General features: G+C 51.2%; 3 protein-coding genes across 3 annotated transcripts; 2 read left to right on the forward strand and 1 right to left on the reverse strand.

The window, feature by feature from the left end:
• Positions 1–194: 194 nt before the first annotated feature.
• QC763_105940 (uncharacterized protein) lies at positions 195–470 on the forward strand (the record flags this gene model as incomplete). The annotated part of the gene is made up of 1 exon (XM_062907163.1): positions 195–470. The coding sequence occupies one exon, from the start codon at positions 195–197 to the stop codon at positions 468–470; it is 276 nt and encodes a 91-aa protein (XP_062770089.1).
• A 1715-nt stretch (positions 471–2185) lies between these two features.
• Positions 2186–5409, forward strand: TPO5_2 (polyamine transporter tpo5). Its single transcript, XM_062907164.1, has 6 exons — positions 2186–3489; positions 3545–3821; positions 3872–4274; positions 4328–4484; positions 4545–5021; positions 5084–5409. The coding sequence occupies exons 1-6, from the start codon at positions 3334–3336 to the stop codon at positions 5219–5221; spliced, it is 1608 nt and encodes a 535-aa protein (XP_062770090.1). The 5' UTR covers positions 2186–3333; the 3' UTR covers positions 5222–5409.
• Positions 5410–8390: 2981 nt separating this feature from the next.
• On the reverse strand, positions 8391–10354 carry QC763_105960 (uncharacterized protein). Its single transcript, XM_062907165.1, has 4 exons — positions 9838–10354; positions 9532–9780; positions 8789–9463; positions 8391–8726 (listed from the first exon to the last, which is right to left on the reverse strand). Exons 1-4 carry the CDS (start codon positions 10031–10033, stop codon positions 8518–8520), a joined length of 1329 nt encoding a protein of 442 aa, XP_062770091.1. The 5' UTR covers positions 10034–10354; the 3' UTR covers positions 8391–8517.
• Positions 10355–10688: the final 334 nt, after the last annotated feature.

A 10688-nucleotide genomic window follows, 5' to 3' on the forward strand; every position in this document is an offset into this window, starting at 1 on the left:
TGGGCGGCGAGAGCGGTAAGTCAAATAACCAGGAGAGATTTGGAGATATAAAGCGTCGGCTCGCCAGGGGAGAAACACTGAAGCCCATGTCCATCAAATTCCAACTCCAAATCCATACAAAAGCCTCAACCCAACATACTCCAGTTGGAGAATTGCAACATCTTTCTGCCCATTCTTGAACCAACACTCTCACAATGCTCGAAGACAAGAACAAGAGCTCAGGCGTCACTGGTGCCGGAAAAGTCGTCACCTCCACACTCGGGAACACAGTCGGCGGCTTGACAAACACGGTTGGAGGCGTTGTAGGTGCAGCGTCTCGTGGCATTGGGGAGACGGTGACAGGGGCCACAGGTGGGCTCGGGAGACCTCTTGGGGATGGCATTGCCAACATTGGGACTGGTGTCGAAGGGGGAGCTGCTACTGTCGCCAAGGGGGTAAAGGATGCTGGCGAGTGGAAGACAAGCCGATAAGGGTGGTTCAAGGGAATGGGCGAGTGGTGGTCGCTGATAATTCTGTACTGGAGCCTACCAGCCTGGTATTCAGATTCAGCGGTCGAAATAGGGTGGAGGCTCAGAGTCAAGTGCCTTCCCTCTCTGATACTGAGGATGTAGAACTCTAGGTATTTGATTGTGTTATGAATTTCAAAATGCCAGAATTATTGCATACGATTTTCTGCTGAAGCAGGCCTTACAGCATAGTTGGAATAAAGTGATGGATCTGAGGGCTTGGTTGAGCGATTGGCCGGGAAAGTGCTTTCCATCTCGTACAGAAACAAATCGGCAGGTGCAAAAAGTGGTAGACATTCTGCCCCAAGGCTTTCAAGCTCGACTCCAACCTGGAACCTACAGGGAAACTCCAACACCAGCTTAATCACACACTCAGCATCTCCTCCGCACCCATACACTCGCATTCATTACAAACTGACACAATGGAACCTAAGAATCATCCCCAGGTCCCTTCGCGCCCCGTTACACCGCCCTCTCTTCCTCCCTGGCCCACCACCCCCCCTCCCAAATCACCCCCTGGCCCAAAGACTCCTCTCCCACCGTTGCCTCCTTCGCCGAGGCGTACCCCCCACTACGGACTTTCTCGTCCTTGTTATGGTCTACCTCGGCCGGACACCCCGCCAGAAAGGCTCATCTCAAATTTGGGCCCTCTGCCGTATCAACTTCCCTATCGCCTTCCACCTTGCCCCGGACCGCCTCCTAATCGTCCCTTGCCTCCTACCCCCAAGAGGAGGGTCCCAGAAGATCAGGCGAGTGAGACGAAGGGCACCGAGTCGAAGGTTACCGAGTCGAAAACAAGCGACGCGAAGTAGTTAAGAGTTGGCTACATGGACCTTACCTCGTGGTTCAGCCATATCTTCTGTACCTGACAGGCATGCCTTTTGGCCAACACTGTCGGGGTAGATTACCTTACCTGCTCATTTTGATGCTTCAGCACTATCATGTCCAAGTAAGTGAAGAGCCTAGGTGCTCTGACAATCCGCCTCGGGTACTGGGACGTTACTGACAGCAGTTTACTGGCTTCGTTTGACTTTTTGCAATGTTTCGACAAATCTTATGCACATCCTTGTGGTACAACCACGAGTTGAGAACTTTTCCCTTTCGATGCTGTATCTGACACCAAGTCCAAGTACGTTTGTATTCTATTCTTTCGGTCCGTTTTCTGTGCCTTGGACGTGCTTTTGGGACCTTGCTGACAGCTCCTTACTTTGGTTGTTAGGTAGATTCTTTGCAATGTCTCAACATATCGAATATCCCTTCTCGAGTCGATACTGTTGTCTTTTACTTTGCCAAACGCCAAGGAACCGATATTTCCCCAAACATCGTCACCCGTCTTTGAGGAGCCAGCCATGCTAGGCGTCATGGTGTAACCCAGGTACATGCGTGCCAAGGCTTTGTCGGATGTGGTGGAAGTTCTTTTTGGCCAGCTCTGGAGTCTGTATATTAGATGTGGTCGACATGGTCGAAGCTAGAGACTTGACCACACATAATCAAATTTGCTCTCTCTGTCTCTCTCTCCTGGGCTCAAGCTTTCTATGCATTGTCAAAGGCGGAACAGGGGGTGCCCAGCACCGGTTGCTGTCACGAGGATACCCCCCTCTCCATCCCCACCTGTGACCTGTCAGGACCCGTCAAGCAGACTAGTCTGTTAGCGATCGGCTTGTCTAATGTAGGCTTCCCGAATGCTACGTTTGGTCGGCACTTGAGACGTCAACAGTCGCCGTCCACAAAGATGGCGAACCGTATTGGCGTACCACCCATGGCTCAACTTGGCAGCAGATAACACCGGGCCCTGCGACTGGCTGATGCCACTCAAGAAACCATCCACAAACACTAGGGCAATCCCAAGTTTCTAGAACACTCGGAGGATTTGTGATGATCCTCCACTTGTTGGGTAGAGATCCCGGTGCGTTACCTTGTTGTACCCCAGGTTCTGTTACTGAGAAGTCCCTGCTGTTCTTTGTAACACATTTGAAGAATATGAAGAGGCCGGGAAGCCTTCGAGTGTCTATCCTCGTTCGAGATTTCTTGATGTTCGACATCTACTATTGTTATCAACCGTATGCATGCAGAGCGCTGCTGTGTGCTGGCCGAGAACCTTTGGGTTTGGAGGAAGAGCTAACCCAATTCAAAAGCCGACATATGCGGTCAATATCCGATGCCTCCCAAGAGAAGCAACTTTCCCCGGTCAATGATCCTTTCAACTTCGAAGGACCAATAGTTGACATTACAATATCGAGACAGTCACTGTTCCTCCTATCATGCCTGTATTGGTATCCCGCAGCCAAGGTGCGCAGGTCCTGCATCGAGCATCGAGTAAGCGGCACCCACTTCAACGAGATCCAGACCTGGAGCCAGACCGGTGTATGCCAGCCCCTCCTCAGAATGCCCAACCACTGTGCCGATTTTGGCAGCTTTGTACATACTGCAGAAACGGCTGTTGCAGTGACCACTCAGACATCGGATGGAGGAGGTGCAGGGCCGACCGACCACAGCCGGATTATGCATACCAGCAGATGTGGCTGCGACCTAGCCTAACGTCATGAGAGGTTGATTACCAATCGCGTCGTTCCCCGGTGGACGTTCAAGTACAGAGATTGAGAATCGACGTGACACACTTGGTGACGGATCGATTCCCTTCGGCTTGACAACGCATGCTGGGACCGGGGAAGCTGTTTTGGTGCCACTTGAAAGGACGAGGACAGATCGGATGGATTACAAAACGGGCGTGCTGGAAGCATTGTCGGACGAGACCGTGGTGCTCCTTTTCTTGAGGAACATTCTGGATTTTGGAGTCTGGTGAGGGAGCTTGTTCCAAACTAGAACAATGGCTTCCAAGAGTGCAGAGAAGTCCGGCCACACCAATGCACTTCAGGGGTCTACGGTCGTTGTTCGAGAAAATGTGTCGCCTTTGACGTCCTCGAGTGACGATGTCACGATGGATGAGGCCGACAGGAAGCTGGAAGCCATGGGGTACACACCGGTAAGCAAGAGCCCTGGTCTGTTGACGATACAACCAAAAAGCTGACTGTTCTCAGGTCTTCAAACGAGAGTTCTCCACCTGGTCCAGCTTCAGCTTTGCCATGAGCATATCCGGCGTCTACGGCTCCCTCATGTCCACTTGGATATACGGACTACAAGCCGGTGGAGCTGCCGCCATCATGTGGAGTTGGGTCATAGGGGGTGCCGGGGCTTGGGCATTGGCACTTAGTCTGGCTGAGCTATCGTCAGCATATCCAAGTTCAGGGGCTATGTACTTCACTCTGAAATTTCTTGCACTGGAGGAGCAAGTGCCCATCTTGTGCTGGATTTCGGGTTCGTACTCTTTCTTGGCCAGGGAGTGCACTGTGCTAATACGAAAGCAGGCTACATCAATCTTGTTGGAACCGTCACCGGCAGTGCCGCCACCGAATATGCATCCAGTCAGATGCTGCTCGCAGCTGCGTCCATCACCTCCAACTTCTCTTACATGCCGACCAACAACCATGTTGTGGCTTGTATGGCCATCTTGACCGTCATTCATGCCTCGATCAACACACTGCCAACACTATGGCTGACACGATTGACCAGTGGCTATGTCGTATTCCACATCAGTGTTCTGGTTGGCGCCTGCATGTGCCTGCTCGTGCAGACAAAAGAAAAGCATAGCATTGCATATGCCTTCACTGACTTCCAGCCCTCATCCGGCTGGACTCCCCCTGGCTTTGCCTTTCTCTTTGGCTGTCTGACACCAGCCTGGATCATGACAAGCGCTGATAGCACAGCTCGGTATGCCCTCATGTTCTCTCACACAGAGGACGTCGCTGACAAGCCTCCCACAGCATCGCTGAAGAAGCCAAAGACCCCGCCCGCATAGTCCCCAAAGCAATCGCCAACGCCACAACCTTCACGTACATCATCGGCTTCCTCTTCAACCTCGTACTAGTGATCTGCATGGGCGACCCCCTCGAACTAGTCCAAAGTCCCAGCGGCCAACCAGTAAACCCCCACTCTCCTTGACTAATCCTATATAACCTCTAACCCTTCTTAACCCAACAGGTAGCCCAACTCTTCTTCAATGCCATGGGTCGCACCCCAGCAATACTGTTCACCCTTTGCGGCTTCGCAGTAATGAACCTAGTCGCCATCCCAGGCATCCAAGCTGGCTCCCGCACCATCTTCGCCTTTGCCCGCGACGACCTACTCCCCTTTTCCCACCACTGGCGTCGGGTCTCCAAGCGCTCCCAGACACCCATTGCCGCGGTGTGGTTATATGCCGCCCTCGAGATTATTGTTAATCTCCTGGGGTTAATGTCCGACACAGCAATCAGTGCCGTGTTCAACGTCTGCACTGTTGCCTTGAATATCTCTTATCTGGTCCCCATCGTCTGTAAGATGCTGTACGGGAGATTTGAAAAAGGGCCGTGGAATCTGGGGAGGTGGAGCTTTGTGATGAATGCGGTTGCTGTGGGGTGGAACACGCTCATGGCAGTTATTTTCTTTTTTCCTACCAGGTTGCCGGTTGCGGCGGAGAATGTGAGTTTTTCTGTCTGCTTTCCCGGGCTGGGAAGTGGGAGAGATGCTGACTTCTGAAACAGATGAACTATGCTATTGTCGTGTTTGTGTTTGTTCTGATGTTTTCTGTTGGGTTTTGGTATACCCATGGACGACATTTTTATACCGGTCCTGGGACGAGGAGGCCGTTGGCAGCCACAGTTGTTGAGACGTTGGGTTGAGGATGGGGGCTATGTTAACTTGACTAGGCGGAGGGCGAAGATAGTATGGCGATTCGATGTGAGATTGGTACATATATGTTTGTTTTTGGAGCTGGTGATGACAATGGGGTCCCATAGTAAAGACACAGGAAAAGAATAACGAGGACAACAGACGCCAGCCAAGGGGCTTTCTTGGCGTGACATTGAAAGTGTCGTGGAGTGCTTTATTTGGTTTCAGGGCCCTGAAGTGTGTATCATTAGTGTCGAACAGTCCAGTCACGCCCCCCCACTGCAGTACACCTTTCTCCGATCTACAAGTTGTGTACATAATCGTAGTCGTGGTATCTTAAGGGGAACTGGTCCGTGCGCTGGCCATCAGCAATTCAGGGGTTTACAACTCTTGGCTTTGATCTTGAGATTGAGGTTATCACCAATATTTTCGTCCCAACTTTGGACAAGGTCTTTGTTAGAAGGGGGGGCAATTTCTAGTGGCCTAGATATCTAATTTCCGAGTTTTCTGTTATATAAGGATGGAGACACAAAATGTCAACATGAGAACCTGGCGTCTCAAAAGCAACGTAGAGGAAAGGGAGTAGAGTCGCAAAAGGTCATTGGATGATGGAAGAGCAAGTAGACTAACAACAAGATACATGATAATACATTATGACCCGAATCGCAACAGTAATATCTAAACAAGGTACTCCAACAATCCTTCTTCTATATGCTCAGTCTTGTCATACATTCTTGCCATACATTCCTCAATAGCCCAACATCGGCGCCTGCAGGTCTCCAATCCAATCTGAGTTCACCACCCCAGCCCGGCCATGCTTTGAGACAAGGTTGATTCCAGGCTGCGTGGGCTAGCATAAGTGCCCGAGTTGTCGTGGGAGTTCAACTCTTCCTAGAAAGGTGTTAGCGTCTGACAAAACCAGAGCCTTTTTGGAGAAACAGAACTTACCCACAATCTTGCCACGGATTCTCATCACCAGCACTTGGTGAGGAAGAACTGGCGAACAGAGGGGTACCACAGAAGCTTCTTGAGCGTGGAGATCATCGACTCGAAAGGTCGCTGAGGACAGTCCTTTGAGTTGAAATAAGGCGTTGCCACCGAAAAATCTTTGAAGGCAGCCAGTGTTGAATCAGACGTCACTGATGGGCCTCCTTCATGTCTCACTCCTTCTGACTGGACATCGTCATCTCGATAGGGTGGTCGCCCAAGTGAGGTTGACGATGCTTACGAATCGCCTCGTAGCGGCGTTCGATGGTGCGAGAGGCAGCATGAATGCTGCTAAACTCCACAAAGGCGTCCCCAGTCTTCGAGGTAACACGTTCCATGATGATGTGAACGCCCTCTTGGGCTTCACTGACGTCCCATCAGGGTTGGTGATGAGAATCCGTGGCAGCTCTGGTGCGCTGACGGTCGAGGCCGAGGCCGAGGCGAGGATCTAGGGATATATTGGCGTTGGCTGTTGTGGGGAATCTGTCGTAGTGTTGAAGCGGACTCGCAATCGGCCTCTGTTCACAGATCTTAAGGCATAGATGATGAGCAAAAGGTGATGATGGATGGATCGCAGCTGAAGGAGATGGAGAATAAAGTGACCCACAAGACAGGAATTTTCACTGGCATATATTCCACACAACCTTCCCACAGAACGACATCATAGGCCTAAGGCAAGGCAGCGACAATGTCACAGGCCCTCCAGCCTCTCGCTCTTCTGTTGGCTGTCAAGGTCGTCCATCAAGGTCTCTCATCGAGGCAGCGAGGCAGCAGAGGACCCGCCTTCCCCCCAGTCAACTATTCACATACAAGGCAACGGCCACAACGACATCATCCTCCCCGTCTCCCTCCTCCCCCCCTAGCCAACGGAAGTCTCCAGACACTCCATCTTCTCCGCTTTCTTCAGCCCATATCCCCACCTATCGCATCGTTGCCTAACCACACCCCCAGATTTGCATTCCCTCCCAAATCGTCGAGCGTGCATTGACCGCCCCCCAGACCACCTATAAAACCTCTCCTCCCTTCCCAACTCTCCCTCCTTTCCTCTCTTCTTTTTCCTCAGCGTGGCTCTCTAGTCTTCGAGAGTTCACTCCAATTTTTATGTGCATGAAATTGTATTGCACAAAACAGTTCAGCCTGCTTCTCCATGGCTGAGCTGGAAACCACAATGCAGACATCAAAATTCCATTTACGAGAACTGTTTCAGCCCTTCCCTTGAGGATCCCTCTATAGGCTGATCTGGCAAAACACAATGGAAACATTTTTTTCTTTTCTTTTTCCTTTTTGCTTGGTGGTCTCTTCCCTCTCCCATGGAAGAGTATCATCAAAGCCTGTTGATTCTGGTGCCTCTTCTTCCCATAAGAGATCATCAGCTGTCAATTCTGGTGTCTCTTCTTCCCACAAGGGATCACCAACCCAGGTGCATTATTTTCAAATTCCAGTGCTTGAGACTGACAGATCGGTTGGGTTTGTTCACCATTGGGATGAAAGTTTCTCAGCACACACTTGGTCCACTTTGCGAAGTGTGTTTGCACCCATGCTTCTACGATGTTGTCAGATCACTTGTTCCGCCGTGTGCTTAGGTCTGCGCCCGTTGACTGTCTGTTGGGTTGCTTTCAACATCAATGAAAGCTGGCCAACCCAAAGATGTGTGACAATAATTGACGTCTGCTGGAAAGTTTGGAGAGCGGAAAATGATGGACAGAGGTAGGCTTTATCTTATGATATTGAATGTTCCGCTTGATGTCGTGCCAAAGCGACTATGCCTCACCAATGCCCTTTCCTCCTGCAAGGTAATGCCCGAATTCCAGAGACAAGCTCCCTCACCTACAGGGGTCCACGGGTATCCTCGCTCGAGATGGAATGATCTCGAGCCTGCCGCGGCGATTACTGATGACCAAGGCCCGTTCACCAGCTCTACCCAGCCGATAGCCGCCGCTCTAGATACTCTTGAGTGGGAAGGTGTGCTACGGCAGAAGAAGACTGGAGATCGATTGAGGCAACTGTGTAGCTTCCAGGTTGTTGATGACGAAGCTTACTGGGCACCTGGTCATTCTGAGGCATGCCTGCCTCGTAGTATGAAACAACCAGAGACGAATGACCGAAATATCATTGCTTCCAGGACCTCTCAACAAGTGAGAACTGGGGATCTCGGCAGAATGAAAGCATTTAGACATGTACAAGTGGATCCAGGGCTAACTTGTGCTCGTTCCCTTTGGGAGAGCTATGTACATGCTGGTTATTCTCTTTGAGTTTTGTACATACGATCTGATGCTGGCACAGTCCGCGGTGCTGCACTCACCACTCCACCGCCTCCACGCTACAAAAACAACACAAGCACCCACAAAACAAAGGCAGCTGGCACAATGATCCAGCACATTGGGATAGATGCAAATAGATGGTGACCGGAGTGACACTGTCCGGTCAGATTGAGGGCCGCTCCAACTTCTCCTGACAGTATTTGCTCATTTGTGCCGCAGTCGTGGTAGCTCGCCATATACAGATGCTGGTTGGTCTGATCAAAAATGACTATCATGGTGTAAGCACGTACTTGATGCCACGACTAAACAACTGCAATGATTTCGACTGACCATAGGCTGATCGCAGAAACGAGTCTCCCAGGACCGCTCGATCATACGACCCCTTCCTCGGCAGGACACCCAACGCACAATATCCTGGTTCCAGCTGGGAGATGAACTCCGAATATGGCACTTGAATGGTCAGGTCCCCGAATGTGAAGTCGACAGTGCCGGGCTGGTCAACGATGGAGCATGGCACTTCGAGGCTACCATCCTCAGAAAGAGTGGCGTTAAAGTCGTCTTGCAGACTATCGAAGATGTGCTGGGGCAGGTAGCTCCATGTTGATCCGGTGTCGAGAAGAGCGGGCATCGTCGAATACTCGTAAGTCGCGACAACTTTGTTTGGGGTTGTTATTCCGACTGACTTCATTTGCACCCAGTACCGCCATGGGCCTTCCTTGCTCCCTTCGATTTGTGGAGGCATATTGTCGAACTTGTGCAACTTTCCGCCGAACTTCTTTGTGTCAACTCCCCCGAAGATGATAGCCCCTCCGGTCTCCGAGTACTGGCCTCCAAGAGCTATGCTAAAGGCCTTGGACTGTGTTATTCCTTGGGCATGGAGCTCGTCGATCAGGTTGTTGTAGTGAAGGTTGAAACCATTGCCGTGTCCGATGCCGCCAACACCCCAAGCAAGCTCGGTCGTGTCCACTCCGACGCCAAACACGACATTTCGCAGTGGCTGAGAATCTGCAGACACAGTCAGTAAGGGATCACCAATGTACCAAAGTTTTAAGGGCGAGTGAAAATGCACTGACTACTTCCGGGCACTAGGATACTGTCAGCTGCATAGCTGATCTCGGCACCGCCCTTCCCGTACCCAATATACTGTTTAGCGCCCTTGTCGACGTAGGTGGAGGACTGGCCTGGTACATATCTTCCAGAGGCGTTGCATTTCTCCTCTTGGCCCTGGGTAGCGGCCGTTGCGCACGTTGGGTCTACCCAGAGCTCAAAAGACCCGGTGTCAAGCACAACCTCAACTGGTTGTGGAGGAGTGCCAATTTCAACTGGTATGGGTGTGTCAGCTTGTGGGTATTACGGGATGTATGAGGGAGAGGGCCCACGTCGAATGAGGTATGTCAACGTCGAGACATTGCCCAAGGCCACCACATTGTCTCGTTTCCTAAGATTCACAGACTGACTCCGTTTTTGCAAAACAGGGAACGATAACAGCCCCTTTTTGGTTTCGATGGTGGGAAAGGTTAGCGCTGTCCCAAGAAGCGCAAACGCTAGCTGGAAACCTGCCAATGCTAGCATCATCACCAATGTCCACTACGGGACACGCAACGAATCTTGAGGTCAGTGGATGATGCCTGACATGGACACGACGTGCGATATACTACGGCAACATCCTCCAGTCCGGCCTCGGAGTTCTGGAACACACAGGTCGGGAGCCGAATAACAAAGACATAGCAGAGGTTGGCAGCTGTGGAAGTGGTCCGGAACAACGCCAAGGCTTCTCCCGTCGGCGTGGCACAACAATGATTTGGGCGTCAAAGACATTTTTTGAGGCGGGTGGACTTCCAGAATAGGCATCAATAAACAGATTACACGACAGTCTGCCCGAGAGCTGCATGAAATACGGGCGGCTGAAGACAATGTTTTTTTTTCAGTGCTCTGTTGCAACAGTGATGTATGCGCCAGGATGCTTTGTGAAACTGTGGCTATCATTGAATGGTAACGATCAATCTGCTGTCCCACCCAGCTATGATTACTTTGATGCCTGACCCAGGGTGTCAACACCGAGACCTGTGAACAGGTATCCATCGTCATGTGGTCGCGTTGGTAGTTTGTAACAGCTGTTATTTTCCTCGCAACATAGCTCGAACATTGAAAGTCAAGGGTTCCTGGAATACTCGAATTGTGATCCTGGAACAGAATGTTGGAGGAGTATTGGAGATTGCAGTTAGCAGCA

Source organism: Podospora pseudopauciseta, chromosome 1 (genome assembly GCF_035222475.1).
Source record: "Podospora pseudopauciseta strain CBS 411.78 chromosome 1, whole genome shotgun sequence".
NCBI lineage: Eukaryota > Fungi > Ascomycota > Sordariomycetes > Sordariales > Podosporaceae > Podospora > Podospora pseudopauciseta.